This window comes from Corvus cornix, chromosome 3 (genome assembly GCF_000738735.6).
Source record: "Corvus cornix cornix isolate S_Up_H32 chromosome 3, ASM73873v5, whole genome shotgun sequence".
Taxonomy (NCBI): Eukaryota; Metazoa; Chordata; class Aves; order Passeriformes; family Corvidae; genus Corvus; species Corvus cornix.
The window spans coordinates 44,572,713-44,600,127 of record NC_047056.1 but is presented as its reverse complement, the minus strand read 5'-3'; the positions used below and the strand labels follow the sequence as shown (position 1 = coordinate 44,600,127).

Here is a 27,415-nt window from a genome sequence, read left to right as displayed (position 1 = left end):
ATTTGATTGCCTAGCACCCCCCGGAATTTCAGGCAAAGAACATGTTATTTGCTGGAATAAAATACTCCACAAACAGTTTGCGAGCGCCGTAGCAGGTCTTTGCCAAGGCGAAGCGCTCTCTCCTCTTTACTGGACTAGCAAAGGATTGTTCTGGAAAGCTATTTTGTTCCTAACGCAACGACTTTCGAGAGGGGCATTCAGCGGATTATCGAATAACGATTACCCAGGGAAGGTTTCCCCGCAGCCGGGGGCAGCCGAGCGCTCTCGGCGAGGCGCAGCCCGTGAGGCGGACGCGCCGCCGCCGCCGGTCCCTCTTCCGCGCCCCGCGCCGCGTGAGACGCGCGGAGCCGCCGCGCTCCCTCGGCGCCCCGCGGCATTGTGGGGGCTGTAGGCGGCCGCCGCCGCCGCCCGCGCCGCCGCCGCCCGCCCGGGCCGGGGCGGGACTGCAGCTCCCGGCGGCCGCGGGGCAACCGAGCCCGGCCCGGCCGAGCGGGGAGGAGCCGCGGGCGGCCGAGCCGGGCCGTCGCCCCGGCGCCGCTGGGAGAGGCCGGCGCGGAGGGGAAGGGGCCGGCGGCTGCGGCGGCCAATGCGAAACTGGCTGGTGCTGCTGTGCCCCTGTGTGGTCGGGGTCGCGCTGCACGTCTGGCTGCTGCTGAGCTGCCCCGGGAGCCACCCGGCAGGTAGGAGAGGGGCGGGCGCCGGGGGATGCGCGGGGTGTCCGGGCGGGCTGGGCTCCTCCACCCTCTTTCCCCAGGCGAGGAGAGGTCGGGGCTGGCGGGGCAGGGCGCTGGTGGGGCCGAGGTAAGGGCGGCGGGAGGCGAGGGGGGATGCTGTGCCCGGGCAGCGGGAGCAGCGGCCGGAGTGCCCGCGGGGTTCATGGGGAGGGAGCGAGCGTCTCGTACCGTGGAGCGGCGGAGAGCAGCGCAGGCTGCGCCGCCCGGACAGGAGGCACCGAGCGCGGTCGCGGTGCGGGGCTGCCGCGGGTGCAGAGCAGCAGCTCCCGCTTCCCAGCGCCTCCTGCGCCACGCGTGCCCTCCCGCTCCCACCGAGGCACGTGGGGAAGGAATTCCCGCCGATCTCGCTCGTGTCGCGTCATTCCCGGTCCTAGGAATAGCTCTTCGCGCTGCACTGTGTTTGCCTCAGCGGTCTTTAAAACCCCTGTGCTTCAAGAAGCTATTCATAGGACCGGGTATGATCCAACACTAGTGAAATCCGACCCCTGAGGGCTTACCTTGTGCTCCTTATAAAATGAGGTGTAGTTTTCAGGCCACAAATCTTCCTGCCTGGAGGAAACGGGCTTTTGTTGGAACAGAAATTTTTGTCAGCTGCCCACAGGTGCTGTTTGACAATATTAAAAAACACTGTACGTGAACACGTAATGGTGTTTTTTTTGACTTGGGATGTGCTTAGAAGTGTTTAGTTACCCAGTAGCCTGTTCACTAATGGAGCCGCACTCTGCAACTGGTGCCTGTTCCCTGTGCAGGGTGTGCACAACTGTGAGAAAACAGGAGTGCTGATTTCCTGTGGCAATTAATAATGCAAATATGCAAGAAGCAGGGTCAGTGCATTTGCATAGTCTGTAGGCTGCAGAGTTGTATGGGTGGCTCTGTGTATTCTGGCTCTTGCATATCAAATCAGCAGTGGTCACACTTGAATGATAAAAGTATGGGAATTCTAATTGTTGAACTTCTAGCCTGATGTTCGTTTGAATTGCCTGGTTGGTTTTGTTCATCTTTCATGGGGCTGCTTCAGAGCATTAATTTGGAGTTAGAAGTGGCAATGTGAAATCTCGTGATGACCTTTCACACATAAATGTGTTTTCCCCTAACAAACGTTTCTAAAGAAAATCCGGCAGTTTCTCAGTTGGTGTTGGTGTGAATGAGTGGTTTAGGTCACTTAAATAATCACTGTTAAAGATATTAGCAAAAGTAGGAGTAACACAAATTTGTAGAAGAGCAACTTAACAAACTTGGGTGTCAAGGTCTCCCTGTTGTTTACTACAAGGATGAAACATCCTAAGGAAACTCCAGTTAGAATTCATTTAGAATGATTTACACAGAGACCAAAGACTCAAAGGTGTAAGGGTTGACTCTGGTTGAGTCACAAGGTTCAGGGCAGATCCCCTTGCTTTCCAAGCTCCTAATGGAGCTTAGGTGTAGCTAAGTTCAGTCTTGATCTCCAACTTGATCAATGGTTTATATCTAAATGATTTAGCAGCAGTTAATCAATGACTAATTTAACATTTACAAAGTGTTTTTCCTTTCCTGTTAGTGAGTACAGTGGGTGAGAAATGATAGGAAATCCAGGTATGTGTTTCCTCCAGTACCTTAAAGTATCCATAAGCTGCTGTTAACTCCTTTTTAGAATGGGGCATTTGCAAATGTTCTATTTTTCTTAAGATTGATGGAGGAATCACCACAGTACCCCCTGTCCACCAAGTGCTCAAAAACTTTAATTCTCTACTTGGTCCCTGACGTTTTTCAGGTGCTATCTCAACTTCTGCTTTGTATAGTGCTTGCTGCGCTGCTGCCACCACTTGCCCCACCTTTTCAAGGGAATTTCCTCTAATTAGAATATCACCTATAGATCTGTACAGTTTCACATTCTGAGGGAGTGAGACTGTCTGTGAAAGTTCAGCAAACATGGGATGAGCAATTGTGGGTGAATGTTTATACCCCTGTGGATGTCTGTTATAGGTATATTGTGAACCTTCCCAAGTAAAAGGAAGTTTCTTTTTATCCTCCTCCAAGGGGACCGACCATAAAGGACACATCTGTCACACCTGGCACTGCTGCCCACAGTGTGTGGCTCCTTGTAGCTGTTGAAATTGCAATATCGTGTACTGCAGCTCTTAGTGGGGCCATGTTGGCATTTAAGAGCTGATAATCAATTGCTAGATGCCACCTCCCATCCAGTTTTCAGACTGACCAAGTGGGTGAATTGTACAGTGGGTTCTGGAAATAATGTGCTGTTTTTCTAACTCTGCTGTTACCCCAGAATTTCCATTTCATGCCACAGCAGGAATCGGGCATTGCTGTACATTGGTAATCTTTGGATCAGGAGTGCCAGGACTGCACGAAGTACATGCACTGTACCCCAGGTTTAGGGGCAAGATTTGAACCAAAGGACCACACACTGCTGACCATCAGGCACCAGGCTTGGGTATTCAAAATATCCAAACCCAAAGTAGTTCCGTCATGATCTTTCGCTGCAAAGCAAGTAGACAACATTCACTTCTCGCCCAGAGCCTTAAATTAACTTTTGTGGTCTGGCTAATAACATTTGCTCCATTCACTGCAGTGGTTTTAACTCTGTGCTGTCCAAGTTGTACACCCAGCTTCTCAGCATCCTGTTGCATTAATATTGAAATTTGTGCTCCTGTATCTGTGTGGAATTTTATCAGTTGTTGAGGGCCAACAGGAATGAGAATGTATTTTGCTTTAGTGATGGGTCTGGGCTCATATTCAGAGGAATCTGAGGGAAACAAAGAATCAGTTTTCCTCAGTTTGCTGTCATCAGGATCATCCCGTATGTTCCCATCCCATTCTTCAGGGGATACAATTAATCTCCTAATCTGTACAATGTCAGGAGGATGGAGAGCCCACATAAACATAAATCTGATGTTTTCCTCCAACTTTTTTTTCTTGTTTTCTTCCTTTAACTGATTTTGCAGCTGCTCTGTTTTCAAAGACAGTATTAATTCAGTTGCCTTTAGGAGTTTTACTTCTTCCCTTAGTTATTGTACCCTTTTATTGTTATTCTTGCCATCTTGATAAGCAGCTTCTAACCAGCTACCTAGCATTTTGCAAATAATTCCTTTTCCATCCTTTATCTGGCCCCAGCCACCTTTAGCTGTCCTTTCGCAGCTGTACAATCATGCCAGTTAACACAGCCCCATTCTTCTGAGAATTTGGAGCTTGGACTTATTCCATGCTTTCCTAAATAATCTGTGCTTCTATTTGCCATCCAGTCAAATATGCCAATTTGTCACATACGAGTGGTTTAGGTTGCTTAAAGATTCACCGTCAAAGGTAGTAGCAAAAACAGGTGTCACCTGGATTTAACCTGAGCTCACAACTAAGCACCGTGCAGCCAACTCACTTGGCTTCGTTATTTACCATATTATTTACCTTGGCTTCATTAAATCACTAACACAAGATTGGAATAGACATGCCCAGCCATCAATTCTGCTTACTATTTCTTTAAAACAACTCTTGATCTCTGTTGCAAAATGGCAGGTGGGCAGCCTACATTATTTAGTGAAGGTTTGAGGTGGCTTTGTGTCTGTTTGCTTGGATTTTCCTGGCAGTCATAGGAAGAGGCTGTTCCAGAAGCTTGTTGTCCTGATTAAAAATATGTTCTCATTTCTAGCCTAAGCTTACTTGCAACTAGTTTATGCCCTTTAATTCTTAAGCTTTTCAGTCAAAAGGGTCTTTCTCCTCCTTCAGGTACACCTTCAGCATGTAACCACAGACGTCAAAGGTGTCTGTTTTAAACCTTTGCTTTCTTAAGTTGAGCACTTCAGGTACTTCTAACTTCTAGAGGAAAATAGGCTTTCTATTTCTGGAAAACAGTTAGTTTTTGTTATCTATTGGTCAGATGGCTTTAAATGTAAACAGTGTTCCAGTCTTCACTTATTCCATCTGCTTTTCTTCCTGTATTGGAAGTACCTTCTGTAATAAGTCTTCCTTTTAACTACCCCTTGTGAAAGGCCTGTAGTGTGCCTGCATTCTTGGCCCTCAGTTGTGCAGTATTCAGACTTTCTCTATGTTCATGATCACATTTACCTCGGTGTCACAGAAGATAGAGTACACTTCTTGTAGGCAGTACTCAGTAATTGGAAAAAAATAAATATGCTCAATCCTGAGACCAGAGGCCTTTGTTTTACTGTCCTGACTTTGGTGGCTTCCTGCTTTGTTTTTGTTCATCAGTTAATGAGACTATAATTCACACTTCTGAACAAGATTTGTGCAAGAACATGCTTATAGGTTTAATTGAAATCCTTGTCTAACTGGTTACAAACAAGTGCTATCCAAAGGAAGTTTGTGAGTAGGAAGCTTTAGTTACTTTTTTGTAAAAGTCTTAGATAAATGCTAATTATAAAATGACCTCAGAAACTTGAGAAGGAACAGACAGACCTGCTTTTAGCACTCCAGGTGGATTCATTGCTAATTGTGTGTTTTAATTGATGGCACAAATCTTATTGAGTAGGAAGTTACTCACTGTAGGGCTTCATCTACAGTGCCTAATCAGAAAGCCCCACACATTCTGTGTAATCTTCTGCTGCTTGGCTGATGCTAATGCCCTTTAAGTCGTTATTCCTGTTACATTTCTGGGGGTGTGTGGCAGCTAAAAATTGGCCCTTTTGGTTTTGCTAGAGTCAATCTTCTACTAGTGAACAATTATGCAACAGATTAAAACCCACCATTTTCTAGAGTCGGCTTGTATGCCATCTGTTGTCCTGTGGCTCAGCATGTACTTCTTCAGGCGCTGGCCTAGTGGAACCAAAATATGGGAACAACCTACGAGGTGCTCTGTAATGAGAAGTTTTGCTAAAACATGGGACTTGCTTAAGAAAGGATGTTGTCTGAAATCTGGTAGTCCTATCTGTCAGGGAGTAGCACGCTTGGTCCCAAAGTTATTTCATCTTTTCTAGACATGCAAAGACTTACAGACTGGTGGCCTTGGGCATAGAAACTCAGCAGGTCAGGTTTGGCATTGGCAGTAGATGTGCAGTTCTGCCTAAAATGCTTTGTCTCCCACCCTTCATCTGTAAGATCTTATTATAACATTGTTTTTCATGCATGGGCCACCCCCAACATAAAACAATCCCCTAACCTTTGATGGCCACAAAATAGTTGACAAAGAATACACAAATAAGCTGATGGTACTTTCCAAAGGAATTGGGATTTTTTAGGGTTTTCAGTTATTCTGTGGACTGATGTCTGAGACATTGCAAACTACTAATGAGTGGCACTGGAATTGCATTTTTGTATTTTGGCACTGGAGCAGAGGGCAAAGAGGACCAGTTCTTCCAGAGTTGGCTGAATTAAGGTTTTCAACAGTTATCCTCTAAATTGCCTACTGGATAGAACAGCCAGAAGAGATCAAGTAGCCTTCCCTGGGGTCAGGCTTTTGTCCCATGGCAGCAGGGATTGGTAGCCAACTTTCAACAGATAAAGGTGCTATGCTCTGCTTCCCCTGCCCTGCCACATCCCCACCCCTTCCCTCCACAAAATAAAAAAAGAAAAGGAGGCATCAGTTTCAGTGTTGGGAAAAGGCTTTGCTTTTGTTTCTTCTGACTTTGCTTCTGATGCTTTGGCCATTGTTCCCAGTTTTGTCTAGAAATGTGCAAGTATTACATAATTAAGGTGTTTAGGGTAACATCACCCCACCACTACTACTACTGCCATTTGCCAATTCAGAAGGACCCTGCTGTTCTATTTCTTTTGGGGCATGCTGTTGATGTAAAACAAACAGAAACCTCTGCTTGCGGAGGTTTTGTTCTTTGAATTTGTAAACCTTTTCTAAAAGCTTGTCTGCCTCACAGAGTCCTGTTCTCCTGCAGAAACCAAGGGTGTGCATCTTCTAGCTCTGGTGTAAAGTAGGTGCTGCAGGGAGGTCATGTAGCTCTGCTTGCAGCAAAACATGTAATGCAGGTGAGCTGTAGCAGATTACTTTGGGTGAAGTAGATTAAAGGGGGAAAGAGCTGCTTTTGGTCTTTGGTTTGTTCTTTTTCTGTGTGTGTCAGCATTCTGGGAATACAAATCTTTATATTCAGTTAATTCCTTCCTTTGTGTTTGTTTGGATCTTTCACAAAGCGGCAGAGAAGAAAAAAGTATTAAACCCCAGGAAAATCACAGGAACAGGCAGAGATAAAAACCTAGAATGTGTGGGATTTTTTATTTTGGAGCAGTGTTGTTTCTTTTTAGTCTTATGAAGTGGACTAGTTGAGAATATTCTAAATAACTTCTGTTTGGCCTACTTAGTTCCATTCATTTATTTATTCAGAAAAAAAAAAAAAAGAGAGAAAAGCTGCATTGGTAGCAGACGATACAAAGCCCAGCCTTCTGTGGAGCTCACTTATTTTAGCAGTTTTCCCGTGGAGGTGCTCTGGTGCCTGATATTACAAGTAAGCATACACTGCTGTGTTTCTCAGTGCAGACACTAATGATGAGTCTTTTCTTTGTCCACTCCAGTTGCATGAAATCAGCTTTTAATCACTTTGTGGACTGCATATTATGCCAAATTTCACTGAAAATGGCTGGCAAATTTAGTAGTTGATTGGAGACTCATCAACAGAGATATGTGCAGCAAGACTGTGTTTGTTGACAGAATCAAGCTAAATGATCTCTCTTTTCATCTCCTTATGATGAAGCAAATATAATTAACTGCCTAATTTGACATTTTATTGAGAAGCAATCTCATGGGAAGAAGAGATGCATGTTCATCTTTGTAGTTTGGGATTTTGAAAAACTTCAAGACCTGTTGACTGCTGCTGAGGTGGTTAAAATCTGAGTAGGGTCAGCAGACTGCCTGTCAGCAGTGACCTCTTTCCATGGCCAGCTCAGCCGGAGGCACACCTCTGCATCTTTAGCCATCTGTTCCAAAGGCACAGCTTTGCACTCTACATATGCACTTGTTTATTTTTTCCTGTATCTCTCCCAAACTTTGATCTGTTGGTAGTTCTCAGTCAAGCTTGACAGACAGGTGGAGGCCCCAAAGACAAGCGCTTTCACCAAGTTTCATGAAAATTGGTGAACTGAGAATCCTGTGAAAGCTTCCTGAAGCTCATACTGAGGTGAAGACCTGTACCAGTAAAAGTAGATGTATGGTCAGATATCAGAGAATTGTGTGGAAGCCTGTCCTTACAAATACCACAGCCCAAGGAAGCTTCAGTAAGAGCTTATCTTAAACAATGTGGCACAAGGTTCTGGCAGACTGGACTTAGTAGACTTAGAGCTGGCAGAAGTACTCCTTACAGCTGCTCTATGGAATTAAATGGATCTCAGCAGCTGAGGGAGGGCTGCTTGCTTTCATGTTTTTGTAGTTTTTGCTGTGGATTAACAGGTAGGGTTTGTGTATTGTCTCAGGTTCTCCTGACAAGTCTTGGGCTAAGTAATGCAACCGAGGTGCAGCTTTGAGTCAGTAAGAATTCAAAAGCAAGGCAGGTAGTGGTAGTGTGACCTTTGGACTGGAAGCCTTCCTCTCCTTCTCCTTCCTCTCCTTCTCCAAAACCTTTAGTCCGTAACACTTTTCAGGTTTATCATGGAATGTGATATGTAGCTTTTTTCTTTTTTTTCACCCCCTTCACAAACGACAAGATTTACAGTTTTTTCTTGTCTTTGAAATCAGAAAATTTAAAGACTTAATTATCTTGCACAAGCAGTTCCAGGTAAGAGTGAGCGATATGATATGATATGATCTGATATAATATGATATTACATGGTGTATATTTTTCAAGCCTATTACCAACACTTAAAATTTTCACCTAAAAGTGCACAAAAATAGAATGTCAGATAAATAGCTTTGGTCCTCAGTGGCAAGTATCGATTGCTTGTCTAAATTGTCACTATTGGCTTTGAGGTCAGCAATGTTTTCTCTTAAATTAGGCTGCATCAGAGAGTATTTATGCACATATCAGAATTATGCACATAAGAATTATCTTTATAAATTAATAGTAGCCTTAGTATTTTTTCCCTGTACCTCTCACTTTATCTCCCTTTTTTTTTTAATAGTGCGAGTTCAGAGAGACACATATGAATCTATTTTCCTGAAATTTTAGCATTATTCCTACTTTTCCAATGGAAGTAGAATTCTTTACTAGCAAGCAAAAAAAAATGTTTTTGTCAAAGTCAGCTTTCTTTTTTTTTCATTTTCAGTGGTTTTAAAAGTAAAATGACATAACTCTTGGGACAGAGAAGACAATCTTCTGAATATAGAACACTGTCATGGTGTTCTAAAAGCAATAGGATATTAATTCTGAAGCATCTGTTACATTAACATTGTTCCCATGTGGATGGTTCATAAGGAAAAGCTTCACTCATTTTAAAATATAAACTAATTAAAAGTATGTATATTTGATTTGAGTATCTTATTTTTAGTTGGGTTTTTTTAAATTAATTCAAGCTAACTTATGCTATTCTGAGTCGAGTCGCCCCATAGATTTGTGCCCTTAATTTTATTTTTCTTTAATTTTGAGTGAATGAAATGGTTCTGCTTCTAATTAAAAGTGATATTTTAAAAAAGAAGTCTGTGTAAGCAGTACCTCATCTGCGGTCTACAAGCATATTAGACCTATGAAGTTTATACTGAAAGGCTTGGAGTTATGGCCGAAGAATAAACTAAAGATGGAAGAAGAACAAGGGAAAAAAAGGGAAGTGGAAGAAGGAATTATGTAACTACACAGGAATTTGCTATAGTGTTGTAGTCTTATAAACATATGTCTGTCTCATGTATCTCTGGTGTCTTGGAGAGCTGGTGATTCTTGGCTATGTAATGACCTATGAGGGCATATATATCTGGATAAATGGTGTTTACCAGCGTAAAGGAAAACGAAATTGGTATTTCGATTGAACAGTGTGTTTGACTTACAAGTTTCTTCACATGTTATATAGGGCACTGGGTTTGCTGCTCTGTAGCAAACAAATCATATTCCTAAACCTCACCACCAATTCAGTTGTGGTTGTTGTAAGAGTGCAACAGTTGATTTCAGTGGAAAAATGAGGAATGGAACTATTGGCTCATTGCTTGGGGTTTTAAGTCGTTGTGAGCCTAAACTGATAGAAACTTCTCTTAGTAGATTAATGTTCAGTTTAAGTCATTGATAATCTTGTAGCTGTTTTCAGTACAGATTTATTTAAATAATGGTGGAACGTAACCTTCTTATAGAAAATCAGTGTTTGCATGCTTAGAACTAAAATATTTAGTGGGAAATAGACTGGGAAAGGTTTTCTTGTGGGAACATCTCTCTGTAGTTTTTCTGCTCTTGCCTTGTTCTGAGAATCAATTCCAATTTTATTTGGCTTTGGGAGTCAGGGGTATTTTCAGTAGCCCTAAAGAACAGCAACAACAAAAAAGTTCTGAAATCTTGATGTTGATCAGCACGGAACAGAGGCAGGCCAAGGCCTCTCCCCTGCATGCTGAACACTGACAGTGGGATATAAGGCTGGATGGATGTCTGGTGGGATTTGGCACAGCAGTTTTTGTGGCAGATGCTGTGAGGTCCTAGGTTAGTGAGCAGTGTAAAAGAACCATCTATTCAGCTTCAAAGTGGAGAAAGGGGATGCTGGTATGGAAGGTAGAGTCTGGATAATAATTCAGCTTTTCTTGTGGGAGTTCACAATACAGACTTGGCAGTGTTTTTGGTCTCTTAATTAGATTCTAAAAAATCTTGTCTATGCTATATGCAGTAGTTTAAAGTGCACTCACACTTAATTTGTTTTCTTTATCTTCAGCCCAATGAAAAAACCAGTGAGATAAAAAGGAAGCAATCCTTTGCTAAAACTAAATGTAAATCTGTCTTAATTCTAGGATGTCTGATAGATTAAACTAAGCAAATTCACTTTAGCTACTTGCCTGACTGTTTACAGGCTCTAAATCAGAGCTTCTCAGGTCTCTTATCTGGTCATAATCCTGCTTGAAATCAAATCCAGGTTTCATGATCTCTAAATTAAAACAGCACAAGCTAAATCCTGGATTACAAGTATTGGCAATGGCATCCAGCTTTGAATAAAGCCGGAGCATTCCCCTGTGTAGAGATGTAACACCCTGTGTGAAGGCAGAGTAGTGTTCAAAACCACTTCAAAACTTTCTAACTTCAAAAGGTTAGAAACAATAGGCCTTCAGATCCCATGCTGGAATGGTGGGGCAGAAAGGTGGTCCAGCAGCTTTAGAAAGAAGGGGGAAAACGGGTATGTTAGTGAAGGTTTTGGCATATTGAAAATGTTTCTCTGATCCCAAACCAAGAATGCAAACGTAAGTCTGCTGCTTGCTTTTAGTGTTTTATTCTCTTGCTTTTGAGATGTCCTTTAATCACAGAATTCCAGAATGGTTTGGGTTGAAGGGACCTTAAAGATCACCTAATTCCAACTCTCCTGCCATGGGCAGGGACAACTCCCACCAGACCAGGTTTCTCAAAGCCCCATCCTATCTGACCTTGAACACTTCCTGGGTCGAGTCAGCCACAACTTCTCTGGGCAACCTTTGCCAGTGTTTCACCACCCTCTGAGTAAAGAATTTCTTCCCAACATCCAATCTCAATCTTCCCTATTTTAGTTTAAAACCTTTTCCCCTTGTCCTATCACTATCTGCATTGTAAAAAGTTGCTTCCCCTCCTTTTTGTAAGCCCCCTTTAAGTACTGGAAGGCTGGAATTTTAATTAATGCTGCAACTCAGGCTTGTGGTAATAAGTGCATAAAGTAAATATTTGTCACTTTCTACTTTTAGGTCCACTGTCCTTCTTTCCTCAGTGGAAGCTGAAACATTATGATGTTATTGTAGGAGTTTTGTCAGCTCGACACAATCATGAACTACGCAGTGTTATAAGGAACACTTGGTTCAAGCACCTGAAACAACATCCTGCCCTGAACCAACGGTAACCTCTGCTGCTCTGTAATTTGGGCCTGGGGGCAGGGGGTGAGGACTGTAATGCTGAAATATCTTGATTTAATAATTTTTCTTTTAAAGTATTTCCTAGTTTATTTTTTTCTTTGTTTTTGATCATCTTGTACTCTGATAGATTTTTTTAAGTCTGTTTAACAGTATATAAGAATACTTCTTGGGCTGTAACTACCTTTTATACACTGCTGTTTGCTTTTGCAATTACTTGCCACTGTTCATTAGTGACATATAAGCCTTTCTCTTTTTTGTGTTGCAATGTATGGTAAGCAACTTGAAATGCTCTCTAATCCAGGATACTTGAAAACAGGCAGGATTGCATTTGGTAAGAGAACCGTGAAAACTCTTGCAACAGCTTCAACTGTAAAGTTCAGGTTTATTTCCCGCTGAACCAGGTGCACCAAACTGCTGCAGTGTGGGTGGCCCTTCCTCATTGCTTGCATTGTCTGTGTACAGACAGGTCTGTTTTTGCTGAGAAGCTCTGCTGCAGTTCATCCCTGGAAACGCTGCCATCCTCACACCTTGGTACCTGCCTTGCACTGAAAGCATTTTGCTGTTCACAGATTTGGTGTCAGCATGCAGCCTAGAGTGCAGCATAGCCACTTCAGTCATCTACAGTTGTGACCTTTCATAGCTTATATGGAGTTCTGGGAGGACATTTAGCTGCTAGGTGAAAAGATAGGTTAAGGTGGATCCCTGCTCCTTGTAATACTGGATGTCTCCCAGCTATGGAATAACCATGATTGGAGCTGCAGAGGAACCTCTTGTTTTGCTACAACCCAAAGTTGAAATATTTAATTGTAACAGATAGCCTGGAGTCCTTGTTCCTCCTTTGATGCTATGTGTCTTTTTTTCTTACTATTTTGTCATTGACATTTGAATGCATAGTATTTAAACAATCTTGAATTAAGTAACAAACCCAGGCCAGGAAAGGCAGGTCTTTGGGATCCTTCAGTGTTGCCATAGGTCTTTTTTCTGTTTAGTATGCTGGCTGTCTTGTATCTCATTTCTAGCTGCCAATCTTCCTTCGACCTCATAATGAGATGGAAAATGTTAATGTGGCTTTGGAATTGAGCTCCTATGAGGGGATTCACATGGTTGCTCTGCATACAGACTGTCATTGCTTATTTTTAAGGGGTTCAAAATCTTAACCCTGTGAAAGACAGGCCATGATGATAAAATTAAGTTTATTGAAGAGGGAGGGAGGAGGGAAGAGAACTGGTGTTAATAAAACCAAATTATTTTAGTGTCCTTGTGAAGTTTATAATAGGTGCGCATGGTTGTGCTGTGCCAGTGAAGGACAGAGAAGACCCCTACTCCTGCAAACTTCTGAACATCAGTAACCCAGGTATAGAAGTCAACTTTTAAAAATTCTAGTCATCTTTTCTGAAAGTAGTTTGGGGAGTTTAATTGAGACAGCCAGTCTTGAAAACAAATGCCTCCTAGAACTTGTTGGATAACGTTCCTGTAAGTACCATGTGCAGGCAAGGAAGGGAGAGATATTTGGGCATGTGAAGAGGAGGCCATTGGCTTCTAATGGATTTGCATTTTCCTTGTGTCAGACAGTCTCTCCCATATAACATACATTTTTACTTGATCTGTGTGTTAAATGAAATTGGAGAGAGAGAATGACCTGGCATAGGTCATTGGCAAATGTGAAGAAAGTGGCAAGGTGACAGAGTCTTGTCAGGTGGACTTCTCTGGTGACAAAGTGAATTCTCTAAGCAAGTCTGGCTGATAGGTTTTTCAGATTCTGCTTTAGAGAGAAAACAATTAAGAAATGTTAAGTGGGTGAAAAAATTAAGTGCCATACAAAAATTCCTAACTAAAATGGTAAATTTTTCCTGTCACCTTTTGGTTTTTATTTCATTTTTGTTCTTTAATGCGAGTTAACTAAGGACTGCTGGGCACCTGAGCCATGATTCAACACAAAATGTAACTTCTGTTCCTTTCTTTCTGAATGGCAACATCCCCTGTTCCCAAGTATAAATGGTACCTCAGGGTTTAGGTAGGCGATAACTCCAAAATGCAGGCAGCTGAATTAAGTGGAGCTGTATGCCATTTTGGTACATGAATAATTATTTTATTATGCTAATATACAGGTATTCATGCAGTCAAATAGCATTTTTGTCTTCCTGCTGTGGATTTATTGTGTTTCTAGTCTTTTCCCTGTGGATATGTAGGCATTGAGTTGCAATTGCTATTAGCCTGCAGATTGCTGTATCATTGAAATTTTTCCTGCTGCAGTCTGCAGCCCATTGTATTTTCTTTTACTCCAGTGTTTGATTATCCTTGTGCTCTTGTGAGCCATCCTAATTAACCAGAATGCTTTGCATGTATGCAGTGTGTTTTGTGTGTATCCAGTTCAGGAACTATGAACTTTTCTCACCTTACCTCTGTCCTTTCCTTTTCATACAGTTTTGAATCAGGAAATTGAAGCATTCAGTCTCCCTGAGGACATACCTTCTGTGCTGTCTGAAGACAGAATCGTCAGTGTGAACTTCCGTGTACTTTACCCCATTGTCATTACCAGTCTTGGGGTATTTTATGAGGCCGATGGGGTGGGATTCCAGAGGAACATCACTGTAAAACTGTACCAGGCAGAACATGAGGTAGAGTATTGTAGTTATCTTTTGAAAGCATGTTGTCTCGTTTTTGTGGATTAAGTTCTTACAGAAAGTTACATGCTGTGTTGGTGAGTTAGAAGAGAAGTATTTAACTGACAAGCATAAGAATTACATTTTTCTTCTGTTGCATTTTAAATTGTCGTATATGTACACACACACACGCATCCTGGATGAGGAAAAGATGAAATTTACAAAGTGCTATGAGTTAATCTAGATGCTGTTACGAAAGAGCACTTACATCTAATTCCAATGCACAATTTTTTGTTCGTATTTGAGGTTCTGAATATTGATAGGAAGGAAAAATATAAGGAATAAAGAATAAACTGTCGAATATATTTAAAACGTGTACAGAAACATACATTTGGTGTCTTCAAGCAGAGATGCAGGACAGCTGTAATTTTTTCTTGTCTGTCTTCTGCCAAGACATTTTAAGGTTTCTAGAGACTGGTATTATTTACTGGTAATAATCAGACTTCACTGATAATTTCTCCAGTCCCAAGCTGTTATGGGTTTGATAGAATAGCTTTGTGCTTTGGAGGGAAAAAAAATTTTGAGCATGATTGTTGCATTTGATATATTGCATTTATCTCAACCAATAACTTGATAGGCCAATTTCAAAACTTCTGCCTATGCTATAGTTGAAAGAATTGTATATATGACTTTCATGATGAACTTCCAAAGAGTCTGGTTTACAATAGCCATAATAAAAATAAAGTTATACTGTAATCAAGTTTATGTTTTCTAAATGGTAGAATTCCTACATGTTCAATGTCTAATAATTTTATCTGCATTAACTTTTTACTTCCAGTGAAGGAGAAAAATTAGTATCATAAGAGAGCTTGGAAACTGTTTTCTAAAGATTGGAATTTGGCAATGCAGCATCTTTTTGTAATTTGTTATTATCTAAGAGCCCTTTGATGGCATATGTAGTACAGTAGCACCTCTAATGTGTGTTTTGGTTTTTTTAATTTTGATTTTTTTCTCTGTTGTTCTCAGGAAGCAATCTTCAGTGCTCGCTTTAGTCCACCAAGCTGTGGAGTGCAGGTGAACAGATTGTGGTACAAGCCAGTAGAGCAGTTTATTTTGCCAGAGGTATGTGCAGCGTCAGAACTGCCAGCAGTTCTTTTAAGTCATCTGGACAGACTGACTGATAAAACTGGCCTTTGCTTGAGGCAGAAAAGGGCAAGTGAAAACCTCTAGAATGTTAGTTCACAGAATGGGTAGGTAGTTGCAGGGCTGTGCTGAAATCCACTATTTATTTCAAAGCATCTTATTATCATGAGTAGTTATAAAGCAAAAGCCTGGAAAATACAAATTGATAAAAAATTACATTGTCAAATAGTAGCAACTGCAGAAAACCTTTCTGTTTCTGATTGAAAACTGTACCTGCTTCCTTTCTGTGGGAGAGTTTACCAGTAAATGGGATGCTTCTTTCTCCCTTTTCTGCTTTATCAGACATTATCAGCAAGATAGGGAGGGGAGGATGGCACAGGTTTCTAGGGAACAGCTGGAAAAGAGGTATCTACATCTGATGTCTTGGACATAACATCAAGATATCGTATATTACATTTGCAATGACAGTGTTATTTGGTTTTGATATAGGGATGTCAAACCTACTTGTGACTGCCTAGGAGGGAACGCAAAAAGATTAAACACAAAAAGAACAGAATATCATAGGAAAATACCCTGATGTTGTTACAGTGAAGGTTTAATGAATACAGTCTGACTCAGAAGGAGAATCCTAGTTAGCAGACCCTCCCAGGTACAAGGAATTGTTCTCAGTGGAGCAGTGATCTCTCACTAGATATATCAGCTACCATTTTAGACAGTTTCCCTTCATTTAAATATTTTCCTGGACTCTTGCTGCTATTTCTGTAAGTTGTCTTTAGGTCTGGGTTGTTTTATTATTCAAGAAATTGTGTTATGAAAGAATGAAGCAAGAGAAGACTGAAGAGGGAAGAGAGGACAATTTGGGCCAGTTTATTCCCTGATTTATTCCCCTGGCTCTATAATAATGAATGCATTTGGAAACCTGTTCATTTTAAGGGGAATCTGCAGCTGGCTGATTGGTTTATCATCTTAGACAGTGTTTACTGAATACTGTACAAGTTGGTATGCTGGCAGGAGACCTTCCAGGTGAGCAGACCACTTGCAGTATTTTGTGCATATGTTTTGACAATCTAATTTCATACTAAAATGATTAGGGGTTTATTTTACATTTTTTAAAAGAGTATTGGTTACCCAGTAATTTGGTCGTCTATCATGTGAGCCTTTTCCCTGTAAGACTTTGTTTCGAGATGCTAAAATTCTAGGCAGTTGTAATTTTGCTATAAATGGTTGCAGTTTTCCTGAGAGGCAGATGGGGAGTGTTTCCTTGAGAGAGAGGATATTAGTATTCATATATTTCTTTGTGTGGGCTTCCTTAATCTGATATGTGTCATGTGTCGAATGCTTACAGGGTAACACGATGTTTCTAATGTAGATTAATAGGGCTTATGCACAGCATGTAATTTCCTGTGATGCTCAGGATGCTGAAGCATACACGATGATTCAGAAGAGATGGCAATGCCCACGTGTTCCTGTCTACTTGTCTGAGAGCACTAAATTTAGTGAACTATTAAATTGTCATAGGATGGTTTCTGAGACAGCATCTATTCTCTGTCTTTCCACCTTGAAGAAGTAATGGATTGTACAGACTGCTGAAGAGCTTCATTCGTCTTCCAGCTGAAGTGCTGCTCTTTCTGCTTGTCTTGGGGAAAGGAAAGGAAATGCAGCGTTAGAATAAGCATCTGGCAGGCCAGATTGTGAGAGACAGAATCGATCATTCAGCTTTGGAACGACTGAAGGCTCTGAACAGCAGAAACGCTAGCAGATAACAAAAAAACACAAGGGGCCCTTACAGACAAGTCTTAGCAATGCACTTATTTTGTCAAAAAGCCATGGGCCCCTTGCATGGAGATGGGACTCTACTGCACGTACTCTGTATTACTAATGGGGAGTAGTTAGAGGAACAAAAAGCACAGCACTGTTGAACATTAGGGAAGGAGTTTGGCAGGGCTGCATTATGTCAGTACACCTGTTCGGTATTCACTGTAAATGCCACTGCACTCTGGCAGCAACAAGGCTGGAATTTAAATGGGGAAAAACAGATGATGTAGTCTCAGGTGTGCCACTAATGTTCTTGCTTTAAGCATTTTCAGACCTCAGCTTTCATTAAGTGACTTGGAGTAAGAATAGCTGAAGGCTAAAGTCATTAGAAAATTTGCTTACAAGTCTTTCAACCTGGAAAATAATGATAGTTTGCAGTTTTAGGACACCTTACACTGAGGTTCACTGGTAATAACTGATTAAGACTCTTGGTACGTTTAAAGTCAGTAATAGTGGTGAGAATTTTAATGTTTCTGCTTGCTGAGGCATGAAAGGACTTTCTTGCTCCTAAAGGACTCTTCTACTCACTAAACAACTTACCAAAGGTTGTGTCTGTAAACAGGGCACTGAAGTGTGATTAGAGCCCAGTCCCTACAGCAAAAACATTGGAATGGGAGATGACAGTCACTGTAAACAGAGAAATTGAGCCACTAAAAAAAGTCTTAATAATGGCCCATTTGTTTTGATAACTGAGAAATAATTAAACAAACAACAGAAAGCTGAGTATGAGTCAGCAGTGCCCTGGCAGCCAGGAGGGCCAGCCATGATGCTGCATCAGGCTCAGCATCGCCAGCCAGGCAAGGGAGGGGATTGTCCCGCTCTGCTCTGCACTGGGACGGCCTCACCTCGAGTGCTGGGGACAGTTTTGGGTGCCACAATAAAAGAAAGACATTAAACTGTTAGAAGGAATCCCAAGGAGGGCACTGAAGATGGTGAAGGCCCTTGAGGGGAAGCCGTATGAGGAGCAGCTGAGGTCACTTGTTCTGTTCAGCCTGGAGGAGACTGAGGGGAGGCCTCATTGCAGTTACAGCTTCCTCCTGAGGGGAAGGGCAGGCACTGATCTCTTCTCTCTGGTGACCAGTGACAGGACCCGAGGGAATGGCCTGAAGCTGTGTCAGGGGAGGTTTAGGTTGGATATCAGGAAAAGGTTCTTCACCCAAAGGGTGGTTGGGCACTGGAACAGGCTTCCCAGGGAAGTGGTCACAGCACCAAGCCAAGAGCTCAAGAAGAATTTGGACAATGCTCTCAGGCACATGGTGGGATTTGGGAATGGTGCTGTGCAGTGCCAGGGGTTGGACAGGATGATCCTAATGGGCCCCTTCTAATACAGCTTATTCTATGATTCTGTGAAACAAGGGGAAGGTATTGAGCATGGGAGTCAGGCTTGAATAAACACTGGCTAGCTCCATTATTAGATTATAAAGCTGGTGTTTTAAATAATAGATGAGAGACTTCTGAAATACACACACAGCTGTCATTAAATACTGAGACTGCTGCAGATGTTCAGAACTACTTCTAGAGGAAAGCAAAAATTAAGCTGAACTCTAATCTAGACTTTATAGTGTTTCAGTAACTGGAGAATTTTTGGAGAAGGTTTCTAGTGTACAAGGAAGCTAAAATGGGGAAGAGATGAGAGGTTGGTATAAGTGAACAGACTTCCTACAGCAACAGGGATGCATCTACAAACAAGTTGTTTTTCTGTTCCAACGCCCACGCTAACAACCAGTGTGTTTCCTATGAAACTGGGAGAGACAAAATGGAATGTGCTTATCTAGGAGTCAGGATTATAACAACCCTACTCTGTCATAAGGGAGAAACTGCTTTAAAAATTTTTAAAAATAAAATTCTACCAATATGCTTACCTGTACAACTGTTCCTTTGCATGTTCTCAGGGGTCTTCAGTTTAAAGTTGAGACGAAGTACTTTTAAATGCAGGAATTTACACACACACACACACACACACACACACATATATGTAAAACATGGAGTGGCATAGCCTAATTGAACAGTTAAACCAGAAAATTTTAAAATTATTCACTTGTCTTTTTCTTCCTTATCAGCCAAGATGTGAGGTCAGAATTCTGTGACTCCTACAGTAGCTTGTGACACCTTTACTGGGATAAAGGTGGCCATATTTTCCTTTGAGTTTTGCTGGTGTCAGGATTGACTCTCTGATCTCTCTTTGGCAGATAACTATAAAAGCTGAGCTTGTTTTCAAATCTGTTTTAACGTATTCTCTTTGTAGTGCAGGATTTTTTATTTGGTTTTTTAAAATTCACTTCAGGTCACCTTTAAATGATATTTTGATGATTTCAGAAAGCCAAAGCCTTTTATACTAGGCTTCTGTTAAAAGTTTAATATATTCATGATTAGTCTTAAAAGCGTCATTATGTGTTACTGAGTTTCACAGATGTGTTTCTTTTATGTGTAACTTATTTTTATTGAAGTGTAAGTAAAACATTTATGTTGTGCACTCAAGCTAAATCTTGTGTGAAGTTGACTATTTTAAAATAATTTTTAAAAGCCCAAACTGTTTGACTTTCATTATTTGAAGTCTTTGTATACCTGCATAACAGTGTTTTGCTCTCTTACCAGAGTTTTGAAGGTACCATTGTGTGGGAGAGCCAGGATCTTCAGGGCCTGGTTTCAAGAAACCTTCATAAAGTGATGGTGAATGATGGAGGAGGTGTTTTCAGAGTCATTACAGTGAGTCCCCTCACCTTCCTTTCCACCATGTTTCTGTTTTTCCTATAAATGTTGAGAATTTAGCATTTTACTTTCCTCTGTTTCTCTCTGTAAATCATGAATTCAGTTGGGCTTTTCCTTTTGTCTCAGAAGAGAAGTTTTGCTTTGCCTTCTAGCAAAAAAATTATGCTTGTAAGTGGTATTTTATTTTGAGGGGAGTAAAGCTCTCCTTGTTTTTGTCAGATGTGAAGCCAAATGAGGGTCAAAAATCCTGTGCTAAAATCCCAACTGATGGGATTAAGTCTGGTTATTTGCTTTTTTGGTAATGTGTCTCTTTTCATGTCAAATTGTTGCTTGCCTAAACATACTGTGTTGTCATAATTTAGCCAGAATAAGTTTACATTTTGCTGTCAACTTTGAAACTAGTTTTCTGAAAGTTTCAGTGGTACTGCTAGTTTTGGGTGAAACTTAAAAAAATACCACAAAGCGGTAGTTAAAAACCTTAGTTTTAGTGTTTCATGGCACATTGTGTGGTTCTTGGGGTGGTCCTGTGCAGGACCAGGAGTTGGACTTCAGTAATTGTGGTGGGTCCCTTCCAACTCAGGATGTTCTATGATGCTTTGATTATGCAGGTGCCTAAACCAGCAGAGCTTTAAATTAATTTCATTGTTAATTGCTAGAAAACTTCACACCTTAAAATCATAGGGAAAACACATCAGTAATGAGAGATGAATTAATCTGTTACTTCCTATTAATCTGTTCCTAACAGGCAGGGGAAGGGTCACTGCCACATGAACTCACAGAAGGTGTGGAGGGAATAGCAGGTGGTTTTATCTACACTATTCAAGGTAAGTCCACAAAACATAGCATGACATTTGATGTTATGGCAAAACAGGTAATTTAAATTATATTTCTGAGTATAATTTGTGCTGTCTCCATGAACTTACTCATCCTAGGTTTTCTTTTAGTAGAAGCAATTTCTTCCTGGCTTTTCTATGCCTAAAGTCAATGTCCTGATGTGGTTTCTTTTGCTTGCTGTTTGTGAGCCACTCCAGTTGACTTGCCTCCCTTAGTCTTTTTATCTAGACTCTCCTCTTGGTTTTTTTGTTACCCAAAATCAAGTTTTAAAGAGTCATACAATGAAATCTTTCCCTGATATTTTTCATTTTTTCCAGTTCTGCTGCAGTTAGAGGTACTATATCACCATGTTTATTATGGACAGTTTCCATCCCTCTTGTTGCTCTTTTACACCTATTTCAGCAGAATGTTGAGAGATTTTATAGGACCCCTTTCCAGTTTCTAAGATTTTGGTGCTGGAGTTGATGTGTTCTTACTGGTCCATTATAGCCAACATAAGCAGTGACTTTGAGTGTTATTCCTGTGTTTTTGTAGTTAGGCCTGGTAGATATAATTGGGCAGTCCTGTTGTCTTGTCATTTGTGTAGGAGCCTGAATTGAGGTGTGTGCTAAAGCCCTTCCATCTTGTTTGTCAAACTCTTCTTCAGTACCACAAACTACCTCCTTATCTGCAATATATTTTTTGCTTTTACCTGCAGTTATATGATGTGGCTCAGCAGGGACCATCTGTGCTACATCAAAGCAATGCCTATTTGATTATATTTAACATAGGATTGTTTGTTTGTTTCTGTGTTTACTTTTTTATGCTAGATGCATATGCTTAGAAGTAATTGACAGTAGGCTTTTTACTCTACAGATAAGAGTAATAGTGAAGTCCCAGACTGCTCTTTATATTAAGGAGCCTTAAAAAGTTGAATTCTTTTATTACTGAAAAGGAAGAGAATACTTTTTTACTTTAAACTTTTAGTGTCAGACCTTATACAAAAATATATTTCTTTGTTGTTCTGCAACTTTTACCATTTTGTAGAAATTCTAAAATTAATTGCAGGATTTTCATAACCCCATTAATTCAAATTAATTCTTCAGATTCATTTGGTCAATGTGCCCTGTATGATCCAAGAGAAATGTCAAATAATATGTAGATATGCATCTTTGTTTAATAATGGGTGCTGCTTCTTTCAGAAGGTGATGCTCTTTTAAAAAGCCTCCATACTCGCCCAGAAAGGTTTACAAGTCACATAAAAAACCTTGAAAAAGAAGATGCTTTATTGAAGGAAGAAAGCAGTACCTATGATGACATTGTTTTTGTAGATGTGATTGACACTTACAGAAATGTTCCCTCCAAACTGCTGAACTTCTACCGATGGTAAGGTGAAAGTATTTTCTTATTTTCTCACAGGAATGGTGCTGTTTGTAGTGCAAGATGATCCAGGAGATTATGTTATTTGATAGGTTCCACGAAATACTTGCCTTATGTGATTTACTTCATTTAGTTGTATTTCTCTCTCACAATTTTGGGTGCATGTAGTGAGTCAAATAGGAGTGCCTATAGTGTTTTGAATGTTGACCCTTGCTGCCTCAAATCAGCATGAGCTGGCAAGACAGGCTTCTGCTCTGAGTCTAGGTGTGAAAATTTTCATTCCTCCTTGTAATTTCATTTCATTTGTCTCTAACTGAAAACTAGCAGTTTTAGTATTTTAAAGGATGGCTTTTGGCCAGTTTGTATACTTACTCAGTGTTTCAGTTTGTGGCCATTGCCTCTTGTCCTGTCAGTGGACACCAGTGAAAAGAGCCTGGCTCCATCTCTTTACACTGTTCCCTTCAGGTGTCATTGATGAGCTCCCCCTGAGCCTTCTCATCTTCAGGCTGACCAGTCCCAGCTCTCTCACCTTTCCTCATTGGAGAGATGCTCCAGTCCCATAATCATCTTGATGGCCCTTTGCTGGACTCCCCACCCCGTATGGCCGTGTTCCTCTTGTACTGAGGAGTCTAAGACTGCACACTGTAGTCTAGATGGGGCCACACCAGTGCTGAGTGGAGGCGAAGGACGGGAAGCTTGTGTACAGGGGGGACAGAAGGTTGAAAGGAAGAATTTTCTTAGTGTAATGCACTGTCTGTGGTGAATCTAGTAAGTTACTACCCCTAATTTGCAATGATTTCCATTACTCTGAGACAACTGTTTCAGTTAATTGATGCTGCTGTGGAGTAAGAAATATAACTGACAGTTGTAATTTAACCAAAATTCAGTTTAGTTGCTTGCAAGATTATGCACTTACTTCACAAATTTCATGGCTATGAATGTAACTGAAAAACTGAACCATGCTTTCAGTTCGAAAAGGAGGTTTTCATGTCAAGACATAGATCTTTGTGATCATTTCTTACAGATTAGCAATTTTTCAAGATTTAGTAATAAAAGGCTTTAAAAAATGCCTTTCTTGTTATGAGAAGTTACCCTTAAAAACGTTCATAACCAACTCAGTGATGATCCCTAGAATCTTAAGCTTTTTTGGTTATTTTATGCATGTCACATTCAACTATTTCAGACAGGTAAAGATAACATTTTTCATATTTGAAGGCTGCATTTACAGAGAAAGAGTAAGTACAGAGTTGTTTCCACAAATGTTTTTTACCACCTACAACCTTCTCATTGCCCTTGAACTGACTGTCTCATCCTGAAAGTAGGCTACTGACGTGGAGCCAGTGGCTTTTAACAACTGTGCTGCCATCAGCATCAGGGATTCATATCCTTCTGAGGTGAATATTGCTTAAGATGGTTTCATTAGTAAATCCACAATCTGTCCTGGAGAACAAAACTTCAAATTTGTTTTCTTCCACTCATATACAAGTCCATGTTGTTAACATCATCATAGGATACTGCATCTCCTTTCTGAAAGACAAGCAGTCAGCCTTTGTTGATAGAGAAAACATTTAAAAGTCAAGGGTAGGAAAGACATTCCTTCCCTCTTGCTTCTCCCCCTGCATCCCAAAAACCCCTTGCAGAGCCTGCTGTCTATAGTTGGTGGTGTGCAGCTCAGCATCTCATCACTTTTCTTTCTGGCTACAGGACAGTTGAATCAACGAGTTTTGACTTGTTGCTGAAGACGGATGATGACTGCTACATTGATTTGGAAGCTGTTTTTAACAGGATAATGCAGAAAAAATTGGACAGGCCAAACATTTGGTGGGGAAAGTAAGTTGTTTTTTTAAGTTGTCTTTAAGAGATAGATACCATTTCTTTAGTGAATGGTTTAGTGATTTAAGTCTGTTTTCATGTGGGTTCCCCTCCCATGCCTAGGGAAGCCAGTTGTAAAAAGCAGGACTTCTGGATGACTTAGAACTTTGAATCTCAGAATACAGAAATCAGTCCTTTACAGTAACTTTCCAAAGTATGCCCTTACAACGAGTTAAACTTGCTGAATATCTTGTGTGGTTTTAAAATGTGTTATAGACATCTTTGTCGTGGTACTTAAGTAAATAAGAATTTTCCAGCAATCCAATGAAGTTTAAAGGAAAGTACATACTACAGAACTATAAATACTACTTTTTGTGATGTCACTATGATTTTTCTGGTGGGCTTGAGGAAGTGGGGTAAACAGGAGAAACAAAATTTCTGTTATGGTCTGCACTTTATTTTAACATCTGTGAATTTCAGGCTGCCCATTTCTGCTGCTGTTTGAAATGGTAGGTGTGATTAACGAATTTTCGAGTGAACTTTCCCAGCCTGTATTACACTTGTGAATAACCAGGGGGATCAAATAGCCCATATCTTCCCTTCCATCCATGGAATGCATCACAGCTCTGGTATGACATCCAATATAGCAGACACTCTATGCTACTATAGCATTCACTATAGCATAAGGGCACAATGTGCCTTCCTGTTGCCATCTGCTTATTGAAGAAAAACAGGCCTTTGCTGCTTTGCTTCACAAATCTGGTCCTGTCTGTTGCTTACTCATAACGTGATTTAATAAAGTGTGTGGTCAAGTGTGTGAAATAGTTGGTTATCTTGTGATTATCTCAAAGATCTGTAGGAGTGACATCTTTGATTGTAAATTCTCTAACAGTCACAGTCTTCAGGTCGGGCAAGTGTGACATGTAGGGAACAAAATGCTAAAATAACCATGGAAGTATAAAGTGATTATCAAAGCAGATGCTTCTCAGTCTGGAGGGGGTTGAACCCTTCATGCTGTGATTCAATGGAGTGGAAGATACCAAGTCTAAAGTGAATTCAGGTATCAGATGAGACTTTTATTTACTTGGTGCTTTAACATGTCAGCTTCAGCTGAGAATGTGCAGAATCTGATAACATATCTGCCACTCAGCTGTAATTCCTCCCTTTCAGGGCTGTTGTCTGAGGTGACAATTCTTAGTAGCTCACTGAAGCTTTCAGCTGCTTGTGCTCATGACTGAAAGCTGCAATGCTGAATCTCTTTGTAAATCGGGGAGACCCTGCTGCATTGGCACAGTTATGTCTCTTAGCTCTCTGTGAGTGCATGAAGTGTTTGTGAGGCCAGGGGGGTGCAAGAGCAGCTTGTTCCCAAACAGGAAAAGCAGGATGCTTCTCACTGCCTCACTCGGCAGGGTCCATAGTGCCGCATGGTGCAGCAGCGAGCTCGGCCACGCTGGGAGCGTGTGGAGAGACTGTGCGGACAGAGACTGCTTCCTGCAGCCCTCTAGTAGTGAATAAAGCCTCCCTTAGAGAACACTACTGCCAGGAAGGGCTTTTTGTAATTCAGTGATGGCAGCCTTTGAACATCTCCTTTGTTGAGCTTCATTCGGAAAACAGCTGAGAGAAGGTACATATTGCTTCCTGATTGTTAAGCAGCCACTACTTTTAACAGGAAAATGGGTTGCATGACATTGCTGTCTGCATCCCTGCTGGAGGCACTGACATTGTGTCATGTTGATTAACCAAAGGGGTTAATTAGCAGGATACAGATGTGCCTATTACAAAATAGGTAAGGATGCATGTGCTTACTTGGTTCAAAACCCAGCAGCAAGATGCACATGCTGAAGACCTGACTGTCAATGTTGCTTTTGTTTCTATTCTGAGAACTTTCTCTTATTATCCAACATTGAGGCCAAACAACAGTTACAATTTTAGCTTTGTGTTCAATTAGATGTGTGCCCTAGAGAAATAAGACTAGGAACTATAATTAGGATCACCTACTTGTTCCTCTCAATCTTATTTTGTTATCAACGTTGCTTCAGTTGTTAGCAGTGTTCATAGGTTCCACAGAGGACTCTCTATAAACATCTCATGTCTAACACGGTCTTCAGTTTCAGACTAAATTGGGCAGTTGATCGAACTGGGAAATGGCAAGAACTGGAGTATCCAAGTCCTGCATATCCAGCCTTTGCTTGTGGGTCTGGCTATGTCATCTCCAAAGACATTGTGCAGTGGCTAGCAAGCAACTCTGAAAGATTAAAAACGTACCAGGTAAGAAAGATTAGTTCAGTTTTTTTTTTTTTAAACTGGTCTGGGGAACAGCATGTACTGGCTGAGTCAGAAAGAACATTGCTCAGGTGTTAGTGTTGGGTTCTCCTGGCTAATGCAGGCTTTTGCCATGTTTTTGGTTGCTATGCTTAGTGTCTGTTCTAGGTTAAAGCACAGATGTTTCGGACTGAGAATCTCTGGAGCTGTAATCTTGTTTTTTGTCCTCTGTTTTTTAAGAACTGTGTATTATCATGGAAAAGCTGTGAGGATTATTTTAACACCTCTGCAGTAGTCTGGTGTAGGTTTTTGTAGTTACCGTTCTTTACTGCTGGTAGATGAGGCAACTTATTCCAGGTCATAGTCACGCTTTACGCTTTCTTGGTGCTAATATCTGCATTTTTTATTTTAATGTGTCAGGGTGAAGATGTGAGCATGGGCATCTGGATGGCAGCTGTAGGACCCAAGCGATATCAAGTAAGTCTGAAGGAATTATCTGATCTTACAGAAAGAGGAACATGCCTGCTGTTCCACATAGCATAAAATAGGAGAAATGTTCTTTTCTTTAAAAAGAAATTGAAATAACCATTGAATTAAAATCCAGAGGAAAAAATCTTTTAAAGATGTATTTAAAAGAAAAACCACAAATCTGCCACAAACCACCTGCAGACCCCATCCCTCCCCCCAAGTTCTCTGAATAGGTCTAGGAGATCAGTTGGGGACCTTTGTGTGCAATATTTATTGCTAGAAACAATAAACACCTGATTCTTGGAAGTGAAGATTGTTGGAGACTAAATTCTTTCTAAGAAAAGCTATTGAAATGGTTCTCTCTCTTAACAGGATGGTCTCTGGTTGTGTGAGAAGACATGTGAGAGTGGCATGCTATCTTCCCCCCAGTACTCTCCCCAGGAACTGGGAGAGCTCTGGAGATTAAAGGAACTATGTGGAGATCCATGTAGATGTGAGGAAAGATGATGGACTTGCCTTGGAAAACAGGGTAGTGTATAATGATCATGGAAAAGTGTACATTTGGATTAATTTCTGGAACAATAAGAAATATTAAGATACCTTTTAATGTTGGGTTTCAACTAAAGTATAACAATATTTGCACATCCCTTTTGATAATTACAAGTGGACTGATACTATTCATTTTCTATAGTATAGATGGTGATCTGACAAAAACCAAAATGTTCAAGATAAAAAAATCCTTTTTATATAAAGTCAAAGACCTACTTGTAATTAATAAATGCACATAAGAATGCCAA

General features: G+C 41.0%; 1 protein-coding gene across 1 annotated transcript; it reads left to right on the top strand.

Moving 5' to 3' along the window:
* Positions 1-506: 506 nt before the first annotated feature.
* Positions 507-27,415, top strand: B3GALNT2 (beta-1,3-N-acetylgalactosaminyltransferase 2). The gene is made up of 12 exons (XM_039568146.1): positions 507-680; positions 11,449-11,596; positions 12,867-12,967; positions 14,038-14,231; positions 15,243-15,338; positions 19,770-19,880; positions 20,629-20,707; positions 21,899-22,082; positions 23,781-23,906; positions 25,997-26,156; positions 26,571-26,627; positions 26,991-27,415. Exons 1-12 carry the CDS (start codon positions 587-589, stop codon positions 27,123-27,125), a joined length of 1,485 nt encoding a protein of 494 aa, XP_039424080.1. The 5' UTR covers positions 507-586; the 3' UTR covers positions 27,126-27,415.

Bases quoted from the DNA above. Each gene is read 5' to 3' on its own strand.
- B3GALNT2 (XM_039568146.1), top strand. From the start codon at position 587: ATGCGAAACTGGCTGGTGCTGCTGTGCCCCTGTGTGGTCGGGGTCGCG. The intron at 19,881-20,628 runs GTGAGTCCCCTC...TGTTCCTAACAG, and splicing joins GTGTTTTCAGAGTCATTACA to GCAGGGGAAGGGTCACTGCC. The intron at 22,083-23,780 runs GTAAGGTGAAAG...TTCTGGCTACAG, and splicing joins CTGCTGAACTTCTACCGATG to GACAGTTGAATCAACGAGTT.